At 47.3% G+C, this 25,843-nt stretch overlaps 1 protein-coding gene across 1 annotated transcript; it reads right to left on the bottom strand.

Moving 5' to 3' along the window:
• Nucleotides 1–10,017: 10,017 nt before the first annotated feature.
• On the bottom strand, nucleotides 10,018–13,590 carry LOC109760591 (probable ubiquitin-conjugating enzyme E2 23). Its single transcript, XM_073509611.1, has 5 exons — nucleotides 11,962–13,590; nucleotides 11,735–11,860; nucleotides 11,113–11,526; nucleotides 10,760–10,832; nucleotides 10,018–10,688 (listed from the first exon to the last, which is right to left on the bottom strand). Exons 1-5 carry the CDS (start codon nucleotides 13,588–13,590, stop codon nucleotides 10,018–10,020), a joined length of 2,913 nt encoding a protein of 970 aa, XP_073365712.1.
• Between the last annotated feature and the right edge of the window lie 12,253 nt (nucleotides 13,591–25,843).

The following is a 25,843-nucleotide window of genomic DNA, read 5'->3' as shown; positions in this document are numbered from 1 at the left end:
TTCATTTTGCCATCCTTCTTATCCGCCAAGTATCTAGGGCAGTTCCACTTCCAGTGACCATTTCCTTTGCAGTAGAAGCACTCAGTTTCAGACTTGAGTCTAGCTTTGGGTTTCTTCACGGGAGTGACAACTTGTTTGTCATTCTTTCTTGAAGTTCCCTTTCTATTCCATTGCCCTTTTCCTGAAACTAGTGGTCTTGTAAACCATCAACATTTGATGTTCTTTCCTGATTTCTACCTTCGCCGATTTTAGCATCGCGAAGAGCTCGGGAATTACTTTCGTTATCCCTTGCATATTATAGTTCATCATGAAGTTCTAGTAACTTGGTGATAGTGACTAGAGAACTTTGTCAATTACTATCTTATCTGGAAGATTAACTCCCACTTGATTCAAGCAATTGTACTACCCAGACAATCTGAGCACATGCTCACTGGTTGAGCTATTCTCCTCCATCTTGTAGGCAAAGTACTTGTCAAAGGTCTCATACCTTTCGACATGGGCATGAGACTGAAATACTAATTTCAACTCTTGGAACATCTCATATGCTCCGTAGCATTCAAAACGTCTTTGAAGCCCCGATTCTAAGCCGTAAAGCATGGTGTACTAAACTATCAAGTAGTCATCGTATCGAGCTTGCCAAACGTTCATAACGTCTGCATCTGCTCCTGCAATCGGTCTGTCACCTAGCGGTGCATCAAGGACATAATTCTTCTGTGCAGCAATGAGGATAATCCTCAAATCATGGATCCAATCCGCATCATTGCCACTAACATCTTTCAACTTAGTTTTCTCTAGGAACATATCAAAAATAAAACAGGGGAGCTAAACGCGAGCTATTGATCTACAACATAGATATGCTAATACTATCAGGACTAAGTTCATGATAAATTAAAGTTCAATTAATCATATTACTTAAGAACTCCCACCTAGATAGACATCCCTCTAGTCATCTAAATGATCACGTGATCCAAATCAACTAAACCATGTCCGATCATCACGTGAGATGGAGTAGTTTTCAATGGTGAACATCACTATGTTGATCATATCCACTATATGATTCACGCTCGACCTTTCGGTCTCCAGTGTTCCGAGGCTATATCTGCATATGCTAGGCTCGTCAAGTTTAACCCGAGTATTCTGCGTGTGCAAAACTGGCTTGCACTCGTTGTATGTGAACGTAGAGCTTATCACACCCGATCATCACGTGGTGTCTCGAGACGACGAACTGTCGCAATGGTGCATACTCAAGGAGAACACTTATACCTTCAAATTTAGTGAGGGATCATCTTATGATGCTACCGTCGATCTAAGCAAAATAAGATGCATAAAGGATAAACATCACATGCAATCAATATAAGTGATATGATATGGCCATCATCATCTTGTGCCATTGATCTCCATCTCCAAAGCACCGTCATGATCACCATCGTCACCAGCGCGACACCTTGATCTCCATCATAGCATCATTGTCGTCTCGCCAACTATTGCTTCTACGACTATCGCTACCGCTTAGTGATAAAGTAAAGCAATTACATGGTGATTGCATTTCATACAATAAAGAGACAACCATATGGCTCATGCCAGTTGCCGATAACTTTGTTACAAAATATGATCATCTCATACAATAAAATTTAGCATCATGTCTTGACCATATCAAATCACAACATGCCCTGCAAAAACAAGTTAGACGTCCTCTACTTTGTTGTTGCAAGTTTTACGTGGCTGCTACGGGCTGAGCAAGAACCGTTCTTACCTACGCATCAAAACCAAAACGATATTTCGTCAAGTATGTGCTGTTTTAACCTTCAAAAAGGACCGGGCGTAGGCATACTCGATTCAACTAAAGTTGGAGAAACTGACACCCGCCAGCCACCTGTGTGCAAAGCACGTCGGTAGAACCAGTCTCGCGTAAGCGTACGCGTAATGTCGGTCCGGGCCGCTTCATCCAACAATACCGCCGAATCAAAGTATGACATGCTGGTAAGCAATATGACTTATATCGCCCACAACTCACTTGTGTTCTACTCGTGCATATAACATCTACGCATGAACCTGGCTCGGATGCCACTGTTGGGGAACGTAGTAATTTTGAAAAAATTCCTACGCACATGCAAGATCATGGTGATGCATAGCAACGAGAGGGGAGAGTATGTCTGCATACCCTCGTAGACCGAAAGCGGAAGCGTTTATCAACGCGGTTGATGTAGTCGTACACCTTCACGATCCGCCCCGATCAAGTACCGAACGTACGGCACCTCCGCGTTCAGCACACGTTCAGTTCGATGACGTCCTCGCCTTCTTGAGCCAGCAAGAGGGGCGAAGTAGTAGATGAGTTCCGGTAGCACGATGGCATGGTGACGGTGTTGGTGAAGAACAATCTCCGCCGGGCTTCGCTTAAGCACTACGAAAACTATGACAGAGGATAAACTAGAGGGGGCGGTGTTGCCGACAGACGGCTTGGTGTTTCTTGATGTGTCTTTGGTGCTAGCCCTGCACCTCTATTTATATGTTGAGCCCTGGGGTCGAAACTTGGAGCAAAAGCCTCCTCAAAGTCGGTTTTGCCCGAAAGGCAAGAGTCCCACTTGGACTCCAGGACCAAACGCCACAATCCTTGGCATCTGGCCCAGATGCCATGGGCCTCGGCGTCTGGCCCAGACGCCATGGGCCTCAGCGTCTGGCCCAGGGCCAGACGCCAGGGTCTCCGGCGTTTGGCCCCCTGGCCTCCGCAAAACTCCTTTTGCACCGACCTAAAGCCTCATGGGATTGACCCCTTGGCCTAACCATATCATCCAATATATGAATCTTTAACTCCGGACCATTCCGGAGCTCCTTGTCATGTCTGTGATCTCATCCGGGACTCCGAACAACATTTGGTCACCAACATACATAACTCATATAATACTATATCGTCAACGAACTTTAAGCGTGCGGACCCTACGGGTTCGAGAACTATGTAGACATGACCGAGACACCTCTTCGGTCAATAACCAATAGCGGAACCTGGATGCCCATATTGGCTCCTACATATTCTACGAAGATCTTTATCGGTCGAACCTTATGACAACATACGTAATTCCCTTTGTCACCGGTATGTTACTTGCCCGAGATTCGATCGTCGGTATCTTCATACCTAGTTCAATCTCGTTACCGGCAAGTCTCTTTACTCGTTCCGTAATACATCATCCCGTAACTAACTCATTAGTCACATTGCTTGCAAGGCTTATGATGTGCATTACCGAGAGGGCCCAGAGATACCTCTCCGATACACGGAGTGACAAATCCTAATCTTGATCTATGCCAACCCAACAAACACCTTCGGAGACACCTGTAGAGCGTCTTCATAATCACCCAGTTACGTTGTGACGTTTGATAGCACACAAGGTGTTCCTCTGGTATTCGGGAGTTGCATAACATCATAGTGAGAGGAATATGTATAAGTCATGAAGAAAGTAATAGCAATAAAACTTAACGATCATAATGCTAAGCTAACGGTGGGTCTTGTCCATCACATCATTCTCCTAATGATGTGATCCCATTCATCAAATGACAACACATGTATGTGGCTAGGAAACTTAACCATCTTTGATTAACGAGCTAGTCTAGTAGAGGCTTACTAGGGACACGGTGTATTGTCTATGTATCCACACATGTATCAAGTTTCCGGTTAACACAATTCTAGCATGAATAATAAAAATTTATCATGATATAAGGAAATATAAATAACAACTTTGTTATTGCCTCTAGGGCATATTTCCTTCATCTTGTTGAGTTGGCATAGATCGAGATTAGGATTTGTCACTCCGATTGTCGGAGAGGTATCTCTGGGCCCTCTCGGTAATGCACATCACTATAAGCCTTGCAAGCAATGCAACTAATGAGTTAGTTGCGGGATGATGTATTACGGAACGAGTAAAGAGACTTGCCGGTAACGATATTGAACTAGGTATTGGGATACCGACGATCGAATCTCGGGCAAATAACATACCGATGACAAAGGGAACAACGTATGTTGTTATGCGGTTTGACCGATAAAGATCTTCGTACAATATGTAGGAGCCAATATGAGCATCCAGGTTCCGCTATTGGTTATTGACCGGAGACGAGTCTCGGTCATGTCTACATAGTTCTCGAACCCGTAGGGTCCGCACGCTTAACGTTCGGTGACGATCGGTAATATGAGTTTATGTGTTTTGATGTACCGAAGGTAGTTCGGAGTCCCGGATATGATCACGGACATGATGAGGTATCTCTAAATGGTCGAGACATAAGGATCGATATATTGGATGACTATGTTTGGACTACGAAAGGGTTCCGGGCAAGTTCGGACAAATACCGGAGTACCGGAGGGTTACTGGAACCCCCCAAGGAGTGTAATGGGCCTATTGGGCCTTAGTGGAGAAGAGGAGGGGCGGCAAGGGCAGGTCGCGCTCCCCCTCCCCCTCTAGTCCGAATTGGACAAGGAAGGGGGGCGGCGCCCCCTTTCCTTCCCCCTCTCTCCTCCTTCCCTCTCTCCTACTCTTGGAAGGGTTGGAGTCCTACTCTTGGGGCACGCCTAGGAGGGCCGGCCCCTCCCCCTCCTCCACTCCTATATATACGGGGGAGGGGGGCACCCCATAGACCCACAAGTTGATCAGTTGATCTTTTAGCCGTGTGCGGTGCCCCCCTCCACCATAATCCACCTCGGTCATATCGTAGCGGTGCTTAGGTGAAGCCCTGCGTCGGTAGCATCATCATCACCGTCATCACGCCGTCGTGCTGACGGAACTCTCCCTCGAAGCTCTGCTGGACCGTGAGTTCGAGGGACGTCATCGAGCTGAACGTGTGCTGAATTCGGAGGTGCCGTGCATTCGGTACTTGGATCGGTCGTATCGTGAAGACGTACGACTACATCAACCGCGTTGGCACAACGCTTCCGCTTTCGGTCTACGAGGGTACGTGGACAACACTCTCCCCTCTCGTTGCTATGCATCACCATGATCCTGCGTGCGCGTAGGAATTTTTTTGAAATTACTACGTTCCCCAACACGCGTGACCCCTGTGACTCTTGACGAGCTCTTCTCCATGCTGTCCAACTTCGATCAGCAGATGGTTCAGTTCCAAGGACCCGGCGGCGGCGGCTTCAAATCGTCAGCCAACGTGGCCACTCGCGGGCGGGGAGGCGGCTTCCGATCGCGTGGCTCCTCGCGTGGCAAGGGCCGGACTGGTGGCGGCAGCGGTGGTGGCACGCCACCACCACGTTCTGGTGGCCGGGTCGTCGCGGACGCGGCGGCAGCAGCGGTGGCAGAAACCGCCCGGACTCCCCCCGGTGCCAAATCTGCGGCAAGCCCGGGCACACAGCAAAGGATTGCTGGTACCGGTATGATGAGGACGACTACGACTCTCAAGATGAAGAAAAAGTTGCCGCAGCTACTGATGGCTCCTATGGCATCGACACGAACTGGTACGTCGACAGCGGGGCTACAAACTACATCACCAACGAGCTCGAGAAAGTCACCATGAAGGAAAAATACCGCGGCAAGGATCAAATCCACACTGCCAGCGGAGAAGGTATGAGTATATGTCACCTCGGTCATTCAATATTTCATACCCCTCGTCAAAAAATTTATCTTAGGAAAATTCTACATGTTCCTAGTGCCAACAAGAGTCTTCTCTTTGTTCATAGAATTGCCATTGATAATCATGTCTTTCTCGAGTTTCACCCTTACTTCTTTTTGATTAAGGATCAGGCAACGAGGAAAATCCTCTATCGAGGTAGATGTGTCGGCGGCCTCTATCCGTTGATTCCGGAGTTTAGAAGATCAAATAAACAAGCTTGTGGAGCTATCAAGCTTTCGTCCACACGATGGTACGATCGTTTAGGACAGGCTTCTTTTTCGTTAGTTGAAAGATTGCTTAGGAAAAATAAGCTCCCGTTTGTTGGTGAGCGTCATCATGAAACAATTTGTGAGTCATGCCAGAGACCTAAAAGTCATCAATTACCTTACCCAGTTTCTACTAGTGTTTCTACCAAACCATTACAATTGATTTTTTCTGATGTTTGGGGCCCCACCCCTAGTTCTGTTGGTAGACACACATATTATGTTAGTTTCATTGATGACTACAGTAAATTTTCTTGGATCTATCTTTTAAAGAAACGATCCGATGTGTTTCAAGTTTTCAAAAACTTTCAAGCTCTCGTTAAATGAAAATTTGATAGCAAAATCATAGCTGTCCGATCTGATTGGGGAGGGGAATATGAAAAGTTGAATTCCTTCTTCCAAACACTTGGTGTCTCGCATCATGTGTCATGCCCTCATGCTCACCAGCAAAACGGGTCAGCTGAACGAAAGCACAGGCACATTGTTGAAGTTGGCCTTGCTCTTCTGGCAGGCGCCTCCATGCCCCTAAAATTCTGGGATGAAGCGTTTCTCACTGCCATTCACATTATCAACATGCTCCCTAGTCGTGTCATCAATAATGAAACTCCGGTAGAAAGGCTCCTTCACACCAAACCAGACTATAAGTCTCTTCGTGTTTTCGGTGTGCATGTTGGCCCACTCTTCGTCCCTACATTAATCGCAAACTCATGTTTCGATCAACACAATGTGTGTTCCTTGGCTATAGTGCTCAGCACAAGGGGGTCAAGTGCCTCGATGTCTCCACGGGACGTGTTTACATATCCCGTGATGTTGTTTTTGACGAAACCAAATTTCCGTTCGCTGATCTTCACCCTAATGCTGGTGCACTCCTTCGAGAAGAAATTCTCCTCTTGCCTTCTCATCTCACTAGTTTTGATCAAGGGGGGCAAAATATTGATGATCATGTGTTGACTAACTCATCTAATGGCGTGCATGAGCTTTGTGTTGATGAAACAGGAGAAAACTGTGAAGAAAATGATCAAAACAGTGCAAAAATTGGCCCATATCCTATGTGTCCCGCAGCAGGAGGCGGATTCGCCACGGGATCAGCGGCGCAGCAGGCGATCGGATCCGCCTCGGGATCTGGTGGCGCACAGGAGACAGGCACAGGCGCGCTGGACTCGCGCCACAGCGGCGTTGCCGCGTCCGACAGGCGGGCCACCCCAGGTGCGCTGGATCCACGCCGCAGTGGTGTCTCCACGTCTGACACGCTGGCCACGCCCGACACGCGGGCCGCCCCAGGCGGTATGAGGTACGCCGCCCAACCGGTGGCGTACAAGCGGCGGGATCCCACGCGAGCCAGGGAGGGTGCGGACCCAAGAGCTAGTCCCACCACGATCGAACCGACCGGCGCCAGAATCCGCGTCGCTGAGCCTCGTGGGCCGGGATCTTCTGCGCCAAGTCCAGACGTAGCGCTTCAGCCATCAACCACAGAAGATCCGGTCGCTGCGGCGCGGACTGACGCGGCTGCTATGAGATCTCCCTCGGGATCTGTTGCGGGATCCACTGCAAACGCGGCGGCGCAGCCCGCTTGATCTTCTGTGGCCGGGGATCCCACTGCTCCACCATCATGACGCACACGACTGCAACAAGGGGTAACTCAGCCTGTAAATTACAAACACATAACAAAATATGGTTTGGTTTGTTCTACAGGAGAGCCAGATGAGCCAAGTACTCTTGAAGCAGCACTTTGTGATGACAAGTGGAAAAATGCAATGAATGAAGAATACATGGCACTAAGGAAAAATAAGACATGGCACTTGGTTCCTCCACAACAAGGTAAAAACTTGATTGACTGCAAGTGGGTTTTCATAATTAAGAGAAAATCTGATGGAACCATTGATCGTTATAAGGCTAGACTAGTTGCAAAAGGTTTTAAACAGCGATATGGCATAGACTATGAGGACACTTTTAGTCCTGTGGTAAAAGCTGCCACCATTTGTCTTGTCTTGTCTATTGCTGTTTCCAGAGGATGGAGTCTCAGGCAGCTAGACGTACAGAATGCGTTCCTTCACGACGTTCTGGAAGAGGAAGTGTACATGAAGCAACCTCCTGGGTTTGAGAGTAAGAATACTCCCTCCTATGTGTACAAACTTGATAAAGCTCTATATGGTTTAAAACAAGCTCCGAGGGCATGGTACTCTCGTCTCTGCCACAAGATGCAAGCACTTGGGTTTGTTCCTTCTAAGTCAGACACATCATTGTTTATTTACAACCGATCCAACACATGCATATTTGTTCTCATATATGTCGATGATATTATTGTGACTAGCTCATCTGATGAAGAAATTAGAGGACTCTTAAAGGATTTGAGTGCAGATTTTGCATTAAAGGATCTTGGAGACTTGCATTATTTTCTTGGGATTGAGGTAAAGAAGCACCAATATGGACTTCATCTCTCTCAAACAAAATATGCTACTGATATGGTTAAAAAGGCAGTATTGCAAGGTTGTAAACCCTCACTCACTCCATTATCCAGCTCAGAAAAATTGTCTCTTGCAGAAGGTGAACTCTTGAGTCAGGAAGATAGCACAAAATACAGAAGTTTGGTAGGAGCTCTTCAGTATCTAACTCTTACCAGGCCTGATATTTCCTTTGCTGTCAACAAAGTCTGTCAGTTTTTGCATGCCCCTACCAATGTTCACTTAAGAGCTGCCAAGCGCATAGTCAGATATGTTAAACATAAGTATAGGCCTGAATTTCAGCAAGTCATCTTCCACTCTTGTTAGTGCCTTTTCTGACTCTGATTGGGCAGGTTGTCTGGATGACAGGCGCTCAACAGGTGGTTTTGCAATATTCTTTGGCCCTAACTTAATATCATGGTGTGCACGAAAACAGGCTACTGTATCCAGGTCAAGTACTGAGGCAGAGTACAAAGCATTAGCAAATGCTACAGCTGAAATCATATGGGTTCAGTCTATGTTGAAAGAGCTCGGTGTGAAAAGCAAACAAGCTCCATGCTTGTGGTGTGACAACCTTGGAGCCACCTATCTTTCTGTAAATCCTGTGTTCCATGCCAGGACAAAGCATATAGAGATAGATTTTCATTTTGTCAGAGAGAGAGTTGCTCAAAAGCAACTTAATATTCGGTTTGTGCACTCTAAAGATCAGATTGCATATGGATTCACAAAGCCTCTGCCCACAAGGAGTTTTGAAGACTTCAAGCATAATCTCAACTTGATGAAGTTGTGATTAAGGGAGGGTGTTAAATGTGACATATCATGTAGCTTTCAGCGCACGCAGGAGGTAATTAGGATATGTGTGTTTACTTCATATCTTTCCCTCCAAGTTCTATCTCCTCCTAGAATATCTCCCTATCTCCTTGTGTAATCTAAACCGCAATGTATGCGCTATGTGGTAGGTGCGCCCCACTATATTAACACAAACCCGTCGGCCTCAACTGGCTAAGACGTTTCCAGCTATCGCACAATGTGTACTGTTCATGCGGGTGCACCTACACCCGTGAGCAGCCACACCTTTCTCATGATTTTTCGCAAGTACATAACCAAGTCCTTTAGTTGAGTTGGTGGAAGTAGTAGCAAAGTTGCCGCTGATTGCAGCATCACGGGAAATATTGATGATGACTACTATACTTTAATTGAGAAGGACACAAGTACATGGGACATCGTCGGCACGGTGGTCCTGCTTACCGGTGTGGAGGTGGTGCAGGTGGGATCCGGGCTCCGGATGATCAACATGGTTTTCTATTTCACAGTACAAGCCAGAACCGTGGATGCTACATAGGGCGAACATCAAGAAGTGCTAGACAACTAAATCTTAATACTGTAAGTAACAATCTATGCATTACATACTTGCTGTTCCATTTTTCATTTTTCCGACAAGGCGACAAGGTATTTCGTTGGTTTTGCCCCGTGCTTATCTTGTTGAACACGATAAATTGCAAATTTATGCAAGGTGGGCCGGTCAGGTTAGTTTGACAAATCAACTTTATCAATAGATAATTGATTTAGTCCATAATGGTATGTATTACCGCTTCCTTTTCAATCAAAATATAAAGGACAGATAATATGAGCAACTACAAGACCACCACTATCACAAACACATCTATCTGGTGAGTGTTGATGAGAGCACATGGCAGTGGGACTCGCAGCTACTGAAACTAGTCGCACCCCTCGGCGCCAATCTCTGTGAAGGCAGCGATGAGGCTCGGCACCACATTGGCGAGTGCAAGCCTTAACCCAGCCGAGCATGGTTGCTCACTACTTGATTCAGTGGCATGGGCATCACCAACAACATATCCCTGCAACCACATGTTGCATTGCCTGAGCACAAACCTTCCGCGACAGTGGAAGTGTTCCTTGACGAATTTCTCAAAACCCCGAGGTGGCCGGCGCAAAAGGTGGAGCATGGTCCGGAGCGTGAGCAGGTAAGCATTCTCACTGTAGGGCAATGCATTGCGATGGCCCTCCGGTTTGCCGACTAGGGTCTCATATCCGGCCTCGTTGTAGTATGGTTGGGCGTTGAGGACGAGACCATGGATGGAGACAACGACTTGGAGGAGGCTCGACGTTGCCGGTGACCATAACTCGGTGCCCTCACCGTCGAATGTGCCGAGCAGGCTAAGACAGACGGTACCAGACTCATAGAGGTTGGGATTGAGGCGCAGACCGAAGGAGTGGTAGTACACTTGCGGTGGCGCTGCCGGGTAGGACGGTGGCAGCTGCAAGTCGAAGAAAAATAGGCCGTGACTGTACGGCGTCCCACTTGCCCCGACCATCACCAGCCGGAGCAGGTCCATGCGGTCCTCGAACGCTCGCACATAGATGATTTCTGTACATTGAAAAGTTATTAACTATTCATTTTTAACAATGCATTGTGTATTTCCACGTGCATTCTCATACCTGGTAAGTCATTCTCTAAAATTTTCCATTCCTTTTGCACTGTTTTGGCCCAATTCTTCCCACGACTACCACCCTGTATATGATATGATCATGCACTAGATTTAGTAAAAATCGTCATATGATGACTTGTAAGCTGTAACATGTCGTGTGGTCATTTACTTATATTATTAAATTAAGGAATAATGTCATATTAATAGTTAAGCAGATGGATTTCAACGATAGAAAAACCATCGTGTGCATCCATTTAAACTTTTCTTCACTCTAACCTTAATCACTTATTTCTTCTACAATTTATAATAAAACTAGTATGTAGTTCTATTGTCAGTGTCTCAAAAATATAAAACTACAGTTACCTCATCCGTAGTGTCAAGGTAGTGGTGATCCGGAGGGGCAATCTGCAGTACATCGAAACGTGGAAAGCCTAATGATTTGTTGCAACAACTGGTACCGTATGCATCCTTCGTCCCCTCGGCAAAATCGTGGCCGTCGCCATTCAGCTCCACAACATTCCTTGCCACGGCAGCATTGCTGGTCTCCATTGCTGCAGCACCAATGCTATCATCTTTAGTGGCCGTTGATAACTCTCTGCTTGGTGATGACGACGGTATTGGCAGCCGGTTCACCAGGTATCCTTTACCTCGGGCTACCAAGTCACCGGTCAGTTGTAGCAAAGACTGAAATGCAAAACCCAAAAGACTTGTACTCTTTGCTGGCTCGTTGTCGCCTTCGACGTCGCTATCGTTGGCTGGATTCCGTAGACCATCGTCCTAAAATCAGAGAATACATATGCCACATCAATTGAGATGAATACATCCAAGTGATGTTGTATAAATTGTAAGAGGTCTAAAGTTTCAGTATAAAATTATGCGTCTTGCAACTAGTTTGATTTTTGTTTGGTGCCCGCGGGTCAGTACAACCCGAAGCACGTCCCAACTGTTTTCTGAAGTGGGCAGTGTTAGAAGGATAGGTATATACCATGTTCGCAGCACCCGGTTCTTCTGGTGCATCGTCGACGCCATCATCCTCCACCCAGTGGCCCATTTCAGTCCACAAATCCATGTAGTATTCCTCCCTAACGACAAGGATCTCATTGGGCAATACCTACATCACACACCCAATCAATTCAACAACAACTAATGAGTAGAGTTGAGTCAAAAAAACAAACAAGCAAGACTCATAGAGTACTAATAGAAAATACATACCATTGATATGTTACCATCACCCCACTTGACTTGGACGTACCCACTAGGAATGTCAATAACACGTCCGACCCATGAAAGATCGGTGTTGCCCCGTAAAGGTGCAGTGCTGTCGTTGGGTGATCTTGATGGTAGGAGGCGAATGACAATATCTCCGTAGTAAGCAGAGTGGCCAGAGTCCCTTTTTAGGTCATACGTGCTCACCATATCGTCGCACTCGACCTCCCTAGCCTCGTCAGGGCACACCGCTGCCTTAAACCACGACACGCGAACCGTCTGGTCCTTGGAATGCATGCTCCTGACAACACCCACACGCTTTGTGGATCTAGTTCCATCATCAACAATGTGATTGTTTACAATAGTAGATGCCATGCCACTTTGATCTCCAGCAGCATCAACGACTTGCTCCCCCGGGAAGAACTCATGCTCATTTACTATGCCAAAGGGGATGACTGTCGTTGAACGTCTACCATGTTGTCGCGTGCCGTCCTGCCACAACACATCTACAGAGGTATGGGTCCTGGCAACAACCATGGGAAACTTCACCTCAGCATGCCTCCTGACTTGTGGGCGTCGCGCCCGTCTGTGCCCCTCAAAGAAGACCTTCCTTAGTTGTTTCTGATAAAACCTCACATCCATCTCCTTTGTGGACGGTAAGACATGAGCAGTTGGTGCTTCACACTCGTCACCAATCACATCCTCCCCCTCCTCCTCCTTGCCGCCGGCATCTTGATCATGTGCACAAGCTGCATCCCCATTAGCATCGTCGATTTTGGTGGAACTAGGTTCACGAAAAAAGCAGGCATCGGCTACCCCCCAACAACAATGGGATGCGGCACTGAAGAACGTAAGATCATCTGCATTCTGGTAGGCTGGAGGAGCGGATGCATCGATGAGCCCCTTATCTGTGCCACAATGCATCGACGCAATCCAATAGACGAGGGCGGTAGACGTCTTCACCTTGATGATGGTGCCTACTATGCGGTTAGGATTCCAGTAGCCATTAAGCCACAATGTCGCCTTGAAGAGGGAACAAGGGTCTGGCGCACTGACGCGGAGACCCGGGTAGAAGCGACTATTCTCTTGCTGGCGATACATGTGGTTGCCGTCCATGGCATCACCCACTCTTGTTAGCGTCTTGGATTCGGCGTCGGTGACCCTGCAGACCGCTCCGTCATCGAACATCACATCGACGTCGATTGACACCTCCACGACCCGACCAAGCCACGGCCCGGACACGACAAAGTCGCCAAGGCTGAGCCTCCTGACGCGCCACAGGCTAGACGGGGACACGCCCTTGATGACCTTGGTGGCCATGCCGCTTTTGTCGAAGTCGACTAGGTCGAGCACGGTGGTTACGTCGGTGATGATGCCGATCTGGCCGCCGACGTCGGACGCCGATCCGACCACCTGGCCGGGGTGCAGGTGGCTCCTATCGACCACCTTGATGTCGCCGGCGCTCTTATGCACGATAGAGTCATCGATGCGGAGGATCTCGAACGTGTCGACCGGGACAGAGATGTTGCCCACCCTGGCGTCCGGGAAAACGAGGCCACGGTCGAGAACCCCGCGCCCGAAACTCACGAGGTCTAGCGTGTAAATATTGGGAGATGCCGTCGCGACGGCGTCCATCTTAACCGACTCTCCGGCGAGGGCACGCGCAAACCTGGTGGGTTGATCTCGCTTGAGGCAGCTAGAGCTGATCGATTAGTCTGGCTGGAAACGCACGGTGATGTTACAAGCTAGGAAGTGTAATACACGTATATATAGCATCAGCTGTCAAGTAGGATTAGAATTCGTATGCTACTCGGACAAGAACACCACGTCGTGCTTAAACCTAACACAGGTCGATCGCTAAGGATGGAAGCTGTAGATACTCACTCTGTTTATTTATTTTTTGATAAAATCTCAGAGTGTAAGGTGTAGTGTATTTCTTCTAATTCTACGTAATTCCTTTAAGCCCTTCAGAAAAAAGAATAGTATATCCCTTCCGATTGTGTGTATCTCTTCTTATAGCAAAAGAAGGGAAGTATCTCTCAGTCGATTGCATGTATTTCTTACTTTCTTGGACTAACTGATTACTTGCGTGTCACACCTAACCAGTGTTTAGTGTGCCTTAGAGCTGGCTGGTGGGCCCAGCCAGCTGGCCAGCCAAGTGGCGTGCGTGGGTGACGATAAAGGGTGGCCGCCTGTGGCCGTGAGCGTTATGCGTGTGTGTGACTTTCCCTGTATCCCAATCCTTCCTCTGCAATCACATCTCCCTTCTTCCTCTCCAAGTCTTCTACCCCGCTCGTTCTCACCCTCTCGATCCCCTTCCTCCTTGGTTCGTTACAACTGGTATTTAGAGCGAAAATCCGTCGAAATTTTTTCTCCCTTGCGTTTGATCGAGGGTCGGTAACATCCACCGCGCCGGTGCGGTTTGCTCCGGCGAGCCGCACAAAATCCGTCGCGGGGTTCGACCCCCTTTAGAGCAAGACAACGGCTCCTTCCAAGGCTTCAGCGGCGACGCGGCAAGTTCTAGGCGCCATGGACGAAGGGAACACCAACATCACCAAGATTCTCGAGGCTCTGCTCGCCAAGGTCGACGACCAGAAGGTGGTGCACGAGAAACAGATCGAGCTACAGGCCGCCTTCAACGCCCAGATCTCGCAGGAGGTGCGCAGTTGCTACCTCTTGAGCACTGCGTTGGTTTTTCCTTGAAAAGGAAAGGGTGATGCAGCAAAGTAGCGTAAGTATTTCCCTCAGTTTTTGAGAACCAAGGTATCAATCCAGTAGGAGGCTACGCGCGAGTCCCTCGTACCTACACAAAACAAATAACTCCTCGCAACCAACGCCATAAGGGGTTGTCAATCCCTTCACGGTCACTTACGAGAGTGAGATCTGATAGATAGGATAGGATAATATTTTTGATATTTTTGTGATAAAGATGCAAAGTAAAATAAAAGCAAAGTAAAAAGCAAAGGAAATAACTAAGTGTTGGAAGATTAATATGATGAAGATAGACCCGGGGCCATAGGTTTCACTAGTGGCTTCTCTCAAGAGCATAAATATTTTATGGTGGGTGAACGAATTACTGTTGAGCAATTGACAGAATTGAGCATAGTTATGAGAATATCTAGGTATGATCATGTATATAGGCATCACGTCCGAGACAAGTAGACCGACTCCTGCCTGCATCTACTACTATTACTCCACTCATCGACCGCTATCCAGCATGCATCTAGAGTATTAAGTTCATGAAAACAGAGTAACGCCTTAAGCAAGATGACATGATGTAGAGGGATAAATTCATGCAATATGATAAAAACCCCATCTTGTTATCCTCGATGGCAACAATACAATACGTGCCTTGCTGCCCCTACTGTCACTGGGACAGGACACCGCAAGATTGAACCCAAAGCTAAGCACTTCTCCCATTGCAAGAAAGATCAATCTAGTAGGCCAAACCAAACTGATAATTTGAAGAGACTTGCAAATATAACCAATCATACATAAAAGAATTCAGAGAAGATTCAAATATTGTTCATAGATAATCTTGATCATAAACCCACAATTCATCGGTCTCAACAAACACACCGCAAAAAGAAGATTACATCGAATAGATCTCCATGAGAGAGGGGGAGAACATTGTATTGAGATCCAAAAAGAGAGAAGAAGCCATCTAGCTACTAACTATGGACCTGAAGGTCTGAGGTAAACTACTCACACTTCATCGGAGAGGCTATGGTGTTGATGTAGAAGCCCTCCGTGATGGATGCCCCCTCCGGCGGAGCTCCGGAACAGGCCCCAAGATGGGATCTCGTGGGTACAGAAGGTTGCGGCGGTGGAATTAGGTTTTTGGCTCCGTATCTGATCGTTTGGGGGTACGTAGGTATATATAGGAGGAAGGAGTACGTCGGAGGAGCAACAGGGGCCCACGAGGGTGGAGGGCGCGCCCTGGGGGGGGTGGGCGCGCCCCCTACCTCGTGGCCTCCTCTTTTGTTTCTTGACGTAGGGTCCAAGTCTCCTGGATCATATTCTTCCTAAAAATCACGTTCCCGAAGATTTCATTCCGTTTGGACTCCGTTTGATATTCCTTTTCTGTGAAACTCTGAAATAGGCAAAAAACAGCAATTCTGTGTTGGGCCTCTGGTTAATAGGTTAGTCCCAAAAATAATATAAAAGTGGATAATAACGCCCAATAATGTCCAAAACACTAGATAATATAGCATGGAGCAATCAAAAATTATAGATACGTTGGAGACGTATCAGGCATCCCCAAGCTTAATTCCTGCTCGTCCTCGGGTAGGTAAATGATAAAAACAGAATTGTTGATGCGGAGTGCTACCTGGCATAATTTTAATGTAATTCTTCTTAATTGTGGTATGAATATTCAGATCCGAAAGATTCAAGACAAAAGTTTAATATTGACATAAAAAATAATAATACTTCAAGCATAGTAACAAAGCAATCATGTCTTCTCAAAATAACATGGCCAAAGAAAGTTATCCCTACAAAATCATATAGTCTGGCTATGCTCTATCTTCATCACACAAAGTATTTAAATCATGCACAACCCCGATGACAAGCCAAGCAATTGTTTCATACTTTTGACATTCTCAAACTTTTTCAATCTTCACGCAATACATGAGCGTGAGCCATGGATATAGCACTATATGTGGAATAGAATGGTGGTTGTGGAGAAGACAAAAGAGGGAGAAGATAGTCTCACATCAACTAGGCGTATCAACGGGCTATGGAGATGCCCATCAATAGATATCAATGTGAGTGAGTAGGGATTGCCATGCAAAGGATGCACTAGAGCTATAAGTATATGAAAGCTCAACAAAAGAAACTAAGTGGGTGTGCATCCAACTCGCTATCTCACGAAGACCTAGGGCATTTTGAGGAAGCCCATCATTGGAATATACAAGCCAAGTTCTATAATGAAAAATACCCACTAGTATATGAAAATGAAAAAATGAGAGACTCTCTATCATGAAGATCATGGTGCTACTTTGAAGCACAAGTGTGGTAAAAGGATAGTAACATTGTCCCTTCTCTCTTTTTCTCTCATTTTCTTTATATTTGGGCCTTTTCTATTTTTTATGGCCTCTTTTTTTTCGTCCGGAGTCTCATCCCGACTTGTGGGGGAATCATAGTCTCCATCATCCTTTTCCTCACTTGGGACAATGCTCTAAAAATGAAGATCATCACAATTTTATTTTCTTACAACTCAACAATTACAACTCGATACTTAGAACAAAATATGACTCTATACGAATGCCTCGGGCGGTGTACCGGGATATGCAATGAATCAAGAGTGACATGTATGAAAGAATTATGAATGGTGGCTTTGCCACAAATACGATGTCAACTATATGATCATGCTAAGCAATATGACAATGATGGAGCGTGTCATAATAAACGGAACGGTGGAAAGTTGCATGGCAATATATCTCGGAATGGCTATGGAAATGCCATGATAGGTAGGTATGGTGGCTGTTTTGAGTAAAGTATATGGTGGGTGTATGATACCGGCGAAAAATGCGCGGTATTAGAGAGGCTAGCAATGGTGGAAGGAAGAAAAGTGCGTATAATCCTTGGAATCAACATTAGTCATAAAGAACTCATATACTTATTGCAAAAATCTACAAGTTATCAAAGCAAAGTATTATGCGCATGCTCCTAGGGGGATAGATTGGTAGGAAAAGACCATCGCTCGTCCCCGACCGCCACTCATAAGGAAGACAATCAATAAATAAACCATGCTCCGACTTCATCACATAACGGTTCACCATACGTGCATGCTACGGGAATCACAAACTTTAACACAAGTATTTCTCAAATTCACAACTACTCAACTAGCATGACTCTAATATCACCATCTTTATATCTCAAAACAATTATCAAGCATCAAACTTCTCATAGTATTCAACACACTCATAAGAAAGTTTTAACTATTCTTGAATACCAAGCATATTGGGATTATTTAAGCAAATTACCATGCTATTTAAGACTCTCAAAATAATCTAAGTGAAGCATGAGAGATCAATAGTTTCTATAAAACAAATCCACCACCGTGCTCTAAAAGATATAAGTGAAGTACTAGAGCAAAACTATATAACTCAAAAGATATAAGCGAAGCACATAGAGTATTCTAACAAATTCCAAATTATGTATTGCTCTCTCAAAAGGTGTGTACAGCAAGGATGATTTTTATCATACAAGACGCTCCAAGTAAAACACATATTATGTGGTGAATAAAAATATAGCTCCAAGTAAAGTTACCGATGGAAGTAGACGAAAGAGGGGATGCCTTCCGGGGCATCCCCAAGCTTTGGCTTTATGGTGTCCTTAGATTATCTTGGGGGTGCCATGGGCATCCCCGAGCTTAGGCTCTTGCCACTCCTTGTTCCATAATCCATCAAAAAAATTCACCCAAAACTTGAAAACTTCACAACACAAAACTCAACAGAAATCTCGTGAGCCCCGTTAGCGAAAGAAAACAAAAGACCACTTCAAGGTACTGTAATAAACTCATTCTTTATTTATATTGGTGTTAAACCTACTGTATTCCAACTTCTCTATGGTTTCTAAACTTTTTTACTAGCCATAGATTCATCAAAATAAGCAAACAACACACAAAAAACAGAATCTGTCAAAACAGAACAGTATGTAGTAATCTGTAACTAACCCAAACTTCTGGAACTCCAAAAAATCAGCCAAAATAGGAACACCTAGGAAATTTGTTTATTGATCAGCAGCAATTGGAATCAGTATTTTATCACGTTCTGGTGATTTTTAATAATTGTTTTCGTGAACAGAAAGTTTCTGGAAATTACAGCAAGATCAAATAACTATCATCCAAGAAGATCCTATAGGTTTAACTTGGCACAAACACTAATTAAAAGATAAAAAACACATCTAACCAGAGGCTAGAACAAAGATTTATTTCTAAACAGAAGCAAAAGCAAAAAAACTAAAAATAAAATTGGGTTGCCTCCCAACAAGCGCTATCGTTTAACGCCCCTAGCTAGGCATAAAAGCAAGGATAGATCTAGGTATTGGCATAATAGTGGTATGGCAAGTCATGAAAACTTTTCTCATATTCTTTACGTTCAGCAGCAAGTTTTCTTTGAGGCAAGCAAAAATAATCAAAAGGGCTAAATTTAATGGGACAAAAGTCCCCAAGATCAATCTCGGGAGGTATGGGTTCCTCCCTAAGCCCTTTGTATTGCACAACCAATTCATCATTAAGAGCATTCTTTTGGCAAAAAGTCACAAGCCTTTGTTCAAGAGGAAAACCTAATCCATTATTCTGAATAGCAAAGTCATCATTAAGCTTGGAAATTCTATCAACTAGAACATCGGCGGGAACCTTTTTCCTAAGATTTTCGTTATAAGCAATATGATCCAAAGATTGTAAACGCATCACGTCTTCTTGATTAAAAAGGATAGCTTCAATGGGAGGATGACTAGCATCTACCCTGTAATGCGCAAAGATTTCTTTGGCCTCTTTTATTATGAACCTAAACTCATGAGCCAAAAAGATAGTGGCGGCACCCTTAACAGAAGAATGCTCAATATTAGAGAATTCTAGGAAAATTCTTTGTATGCAAGGATGCATGTGCATAAATTGCCTTTCAAGTTAAACTATAAGCATGGCAATAGCGTCTGCAAGACTACTAGTTCTATGGAGAATAGAACCGCCCATAGAAGGCAAAGCACCGGCACAAGTAAAGAAATCTTGAATAACTCCTCTTCCACTAATATTACCACTACCAATTCGAAATCTTTTTGTATGCAAGGTAGGGGGTTCTTCAGCAGGAGCATCAGAATTTTCTATGATATTATTATTGTCCATATCGGCAATAATTTCCCCAAATTCAGACATAACGACAGAGAGAGCGAGGGGCAAAAAGAAGAAGGTGAACAAAAAAGAGAGGGCGAATAAAACGGCAAGGGTGAAGTGGGGGAGAGAAAAACGAGAGGCAAATGGCAAATAATGTAATGCGGGAGATACGGGATTTGTGATGGGTACTTGGTATGTTGACTTTTGCGTAGACTCCCCGGCAACGGCGCCAGAAATCCTTCTTGCTACCTCTTGAGCACTGCGTTGGTTTTTCCTTGAAGAGAAAAAGGGTGATGCAGCAAAGTAGCGTAAGTATTTTCCTTCAGTTTTTGAGAACCAAGGTATCAATCCAGTTGGAGGCTACGCGGGAGTCCCTCGTACCTACACAAAACAAATAAATCCTCGCAACCAACGCGATAAGGGGTTGTCAATCCCTTCACGGTCACTTACGAGAGTGAGATCTGATAGATATGATAGGATAATATTTTTGGTATTTTTGAGATAAAGATGCAAAGTAAAATAAAAGCAAAAGAAAAAGAAAAGGAAATAACTAAGTGTTGGAAGATTAATATGATGAAGATAGACCCGGGGCCATAGGTTTCACTAGTGGCTTCTCTCAAGAGCATAAATATTTTACGGTGGGTGAACGAATTACTGTTGAGCAATTGACAGAATTGAGCATAGTTATGAGAATATCTAGGTATGATCATGTATATAGGCATCACGTCCGAGACAAGTAGACCGACTCCTGCCTACATCTACTACTATTACTCCACTCATCGACCGCTATCCAGCATGCATCTAGAGTATTAAGTTCATGAAAACAGAGTAACGCCTTAAGCAAGATGACATGATGTAGAGGGATAAATTCATGCAATATGATAAAAAACCCATCTTGTTATCCTCGATGGCAACAATACAATACGTGCCTTGTTGCCCCTACTGTCACTGGGAAAGGATACCGCAAGATTGAACCCAAAGCTAAGCACTTCTCCCATTGCAAGAAAGATCAATCTAGTAGGCCAAACCAAACTGATAATTCGAAGAGACTTGCAAAGATTCAAATATTGTTCATAGATAATCTTGATCATAAACCCACAATTCATCGGTCTCAACAAACACACCGCAAAAAGAAGATTACATCGAATAGATCTCCACGAGAGAGGGGGAGAACATTGTATTGAGATCCAAAAAGAGAGAAGAAGCCATCTACCTACTAACTATGGACCCTAAGGTCTGAGGTAAATTACTCACACTTCATCGGAGAGGCTATGGTGTTGATGTAGAAGCCCTCCGTGATGGATGCCCCCTCCGGCGGAGCTCCGGAACAGGCCCCAAGATGGGATCTCGTGGGTACAGAAGGTTGCGGCGGTGGAATTAGGTTTTTGGCTCCGTATCTGATCGTTTGGGGGTACGTAGGTATATATAGGAGGAAGGAGTACGTCGGTGGAGCAACAGGGGGCCCACGAGGGTGGAGGGCGCGCCCTGGGGGGTGGGCGCGCCCCTACCTCTTGGCCTCCTCTTTTGTTTCTTGACGTAGGGTCCAAGTCTCCTGGATCATATTCTTCCTAAAAATCACATTGCCGAAGGTTTCATTCCGTTTGGACTCCGTTTGATATTCCTTTTCTGCGAAACTCTGAAATAGGCAAAAAACAGCAATTCTGGGCTGGGCCTCCGGTTAATAGGTTAGTTCCAAAAATAATATAAAAGTGGATAATAAAGCCCAATAATGTCCAAAACAGTAGATAATATAGCATGGAGCAATCAAAAATTATGGATACGTTGGAGACGTATCAGCAGTCTCTCGCGGCAGCTCGATCTGACCCAAGCGGACCTCGACCTCACGCGCAAGACGGTGGAAGGGTCGGCCTCTCCGACGGGCTAGGTCACCACGCATCTTCACCAGCCCGCCCATCCGCAACATCAACCGCCACAGCCTCCTCCTGCTCCACCGTCCGCGCGCCCGGTGTCGGATCCAGCGCGCCCGTCTTTGTCACACACGCGTCTGGGTGACCACCGGCCGCCGCTCATCCCTGTGCTGCCGCAGGGCGGATTCGTCGCCGCGGCGACCGCGTCTCCGACGGGCTACCACACCAACGAGTACCACAAGCCTCCCAAGCACGATTTCCCCAAGTTCGATGGCACGACGCCATATTTGTGGCTGGATCGCTGCCTCGCCTACTTCAAGCTCTACAAAGTGGCCTCCCACCACTGGGTCGCCACCGCGGCGCTCGACATCGATGGCCAGGCCGCGCACTGGCTCCAAGCGTTCCGACAAACACATCACGACATCACGTGGGATCTCTTCACCACAGTGATCCTGGAGGAGTTTGGCGCAGATGAGTTTGAAGTGGTGATGCATAAGCTGCTGCAACTACGACAGACAGGCACCGTCGCCGAGTACCGTGCCACGTTCGACGAACAGATGTACCACCTGCTCGCACTCAATCCGTCGATCAACACCAAATTCTTCGTGACGCAATTCCTCCTCGGCCTGAAGGACGAGCTGCGCGCCCCGGTGCACCTTCAGGCACCCTCCAGCATCACGCGCGCCTCGGTGCTCGCACGCATCCAACAAGAAGAACTGGGCACGACCCGCGCGCGCCCTCGCATCACTCCGGCGGGTCGACCACCTCCAACAGCAGCCACCGTGGCAACACCACAGCGTGCCACGGCCGCGCCGATCCGCGCCTAGGGAGACGAGTACGCGCGGGAGAGGCAGCTGCGCGATTTCCGTCGTGCGAAGAACCTCTATTTCAAGTGTGGAGATCGCTACTCCAGAGAGCATCGCCGCGCTCAACCCGCGCAGCTGGTAACCATCAACGTGGGCGACCACGGTGAGGTGCTCTCGGACGACACCATCCACGCCCTTCAGCTGCTCGACGACCCGGGCCCGATGGCGCAGCCCCCTGCTCAGGCCGTGGACGCGCCCGACTGCTGCCTCCTCTCGTCGCAGGCACTCGACGGCACGGATTCGGCGACCACGATCAGGTTGCGCGCGCTCGTGGGGAACCAGGTCATGCTCCTGCTGCTCGACTTGGGCAGCACACACAGCTTCGTCAACAAGGCGTTTGTCGACCGCCTCGGCCTTGCCACGGAAGATATGCCGCCGACAAAAGTGCGCGTGGCCAACGGCGACAAACTCACCTGCAACCGCATGGTGCCCGGCCTCAAGTGGTGGATGCAGGGCCACACCTTCGCGACGCCCATGCGCGAGCTGGAGATCGGAGCGTACGATGGCATTCTGGGGATGGACTGGCTCGCCCAGCACAGTCCAATGATGTGCCACTGGCAGGACAAGTGGGTGAAGTTCCAGCACGACGGCGAAGAGGTCACGCTGCGCGGCGTCCCAACCAAGCTGGCCACCACGCTCCAGGCAGTCAGACCCGACAAGCTGCGCAAGATGATCGCCGGGAACGATGTCTGGGCCATGGCCATGGTGGACACCTGCGGCCCCGCATCGCGCCCAGTTCGCAAATGTCCAAGTCAAACCCCTCTCGCCGACCTGCTCGAGGAATTCGCCGGCGTGTTCGCGACACCGCAAGGGCTCCCTCCTCATCGCCAGTACGACCACGCCGTCACGCTGGTGGAGGGCGCGGTCCCCGCGAACACGCGCCCATACCGTTACTCGCCGCTCCAGAAGGACGAGATCGAGTGCCGGGTCAAGGAGATGCTGGACTCAGGCGTGATCACGCACAGCGTCAGTCCCTACGCCGCGCCAGTGTTTCTCATGAAGAAGAAGGACGACACCTGGAGATTCTGCATCGACTATCGCCATCTCAATGACGCCACCGCCAAGAACAAGTTTCCCCTGCCCATCATCGACGAGCTGCTCGACGAACTGGCCGGCGCAGCGGTGTTCTCCAAACTGGACTTGTGGGCGGGTTACCATCAAATCAGGATGCGCGAAGAGGATGAACCCAAGACGGCATTCAAGACACATCATGGGCATTTTCAGTTCAGGGTCATGCCGTTCGGCCTCATGAACGCGCCCGCCACTTTTCAGTGCCTGATGAACGCCATCTTCGGTAAGTATGTCCGCAAGTTTGTCATCATATTCCTGGATGATATTCTTGTCTTCAGCGAGACTATGGAGGAACACCTGGAGCACCTGCGCATCGTCTTCGAGCTGCTCCGCGCGCACCAGCTCTATGTCAAAGAATCCAAGTGCACCTTCGCCTGCGACACATCGATTACCTTGGCCATGTGATCTCCAAGGAGGGCATGGCCACGGACAAGGAGAAGACGCAGGCCATGGAGCAGTGGCCGACGCCGACGAACACCACCGAGCTGCGCGTCTTTCTGGGCCTCACCGGCTACTACAGAAAGATCGTGACGCACTATGGCATCATCGCCAAGCCGCTCACGCAGCTGCTCACCAAGAAGGGATTCTCATGGACCAATCAGGCGCAGACGACGTTCGACATGCTCAAGCACGGCATGGTCACCACTCCGGTCCTGGCGCTGCCCAACTTTGAGCGGCCGTTCACGATCGAGACGGACGCCTGCGACACGGGGGTGGGCGCGGTGCTGGCGCAGGATGGCCACCCGGTGGCATACTTCAGCAAGGCGTTGCGAGTGCGCAACCAGAAGCTGTCCTCCTACGAGAAAGAGTTCCTCGCCGTGATGATGGCCGTTGACAACTGGCGTTAGTACTTGCAGCGCGGCCCCTTCGACATCATCACGGACCACAAGTCACTGTGCAACCTCGGCGAGCAGCACCTGGAAACAGAGCTCCAGCGCAAGGCCATGGCGAAGCTAGTGGGACTCCAATTTCGCTTCCAGTACAGGCGCGGGTCGGACAATGGCGCTGCCGACGCACTCTCCCGCGTGGGCAAGTAATTCGAGGTGGCCGCGCTCTCTGCGTGCCAACCAGCCTGGGTGCAAGAAGTGATCAACTCCTACGCCACCGACGCCGACGCCCAGGAACGGCTGCAGCAACTCGCCGTGCACAGCCCGGACGAGCACGGCTACGAGCTCTACCGCGGCACCATCAGGCGCCGGGGCCGCCTCTGGATCGAGGCAAATTCTGCGGTACCAAGTTCATCGCCGCGCTGCACTGCAGCGCCGTGGGGGGCCACTCCGGCACCACCGCCACCTGCTACCTCTTGAGCACAGCGTTGGTTTTCCCTTGAAGAGGAAAGGGTGATGCAGCAACGTAGCGTAAGTATTTCCCTCAGTTTTTGAGAACCAATGTATCAATCCAGTAGGAGGCCACACGCAAGTCCCTCGTACCATACTTACCATCTTTGGTAGGCAACCCATAAGTGGCTCTCATAATAGATTCATAAGGTAATTTAATCTTATTTATAGGGAAGTGTTCCATGCCTTTCCTTAACGGAGATTGGAATCTAATATTCCCTTCGTTCATATCAATAATTGCACCAATCGTTCTAAGGAAAGTTCTACCAACAAGCGCTATCGTTTAACGCCCCTAGCTAGGCATAAAAGCAAGGATAGATCTAGGTATTGCCATCTTTGGTAGGCAATCCATAAGTGGCTCTCATGATAGATTCATATGGAAATTTTATTTTCTTCCTAGGGAAGTGTTCCATGCCTTTCTTTAATGGAAATTGGAATCTAATATTCCCTTCCTTCATACCAATAATTGCACCAATCGTTCTAAGGAAAGGTCTACCAAGAATAATGGGACATGAAGGATTGCAATGTATATCAAGAACAGTAAATCTACGGGCACATAATTCCTATTTGCAACAATAAGAACATCATTAATTCTTCCCATAGGTTCCTTGATAGTGGAATCCGCAAGGTGCAAGTTTAAAGAGCAATCATCAAATTCACGGAAACCTAGCAAATCACACAAAGTTTTTGGAATCGTGGAAACACTAGCACCCAAATCACACAAAGCATAGCATTCATGATCTTTAATTTTAATTTAAATTGTAGGTTCCCACTCATCATAAAGTTTTCTAGGGATAGAAACTTCCAACTCAAGTTTTTCTTCATAAGATTGCATCAAAGCATCAACGATATGTTTAGTAAAGGCTTTATTTTGACTATAAGCATGAGGAGAATTTAGCACGGATTGCA

The sequence above is a fragment of the Aegilops tauschii genome, chromosome 2, assembly GCF_002575655.3.
Source record: "Aegilops tauschii subsp. strangulata cultivar AL8/78 chromosome 2, Aet v6.0, whole genome shotgun sequence".
Lineage (NCBI taxonomy): Eukaryota > Viridiplantae > Streptophyta > Magnoliopsida > Poales > Poaceae > Aegilops > Aegilops tauschii.
The sequence above is the reverse complement of the archived record's forward strand: the minus strand, read 5'-3'. Positions and strand labels throughout refer to the sequence as shown.

Bases quoted from the DNA above. Each gene is read 5' to 3' on its own strand.
- LOC109760591 (XM_073509611.1), bottom strand. From the start codon at position 13,590: ATGGACGCCGTCGCGACGGCATCTCCCAATATTTACACGCTAGACCTC. The intron at 11,861-11,961 runs GTATGTATTTTC...TGTGTGATGTAG, and splicing joins GTGATGGTAACATATCAATG to GTATTGCCCAATGAGATCCT. The intron at 10,833-11,112 runs GTAACTGTAGTT...TATCATATACAG, and splicing joins ACCTTGACACTACGGATGAG to GGTGGTAGTCGTGGGAAGAA.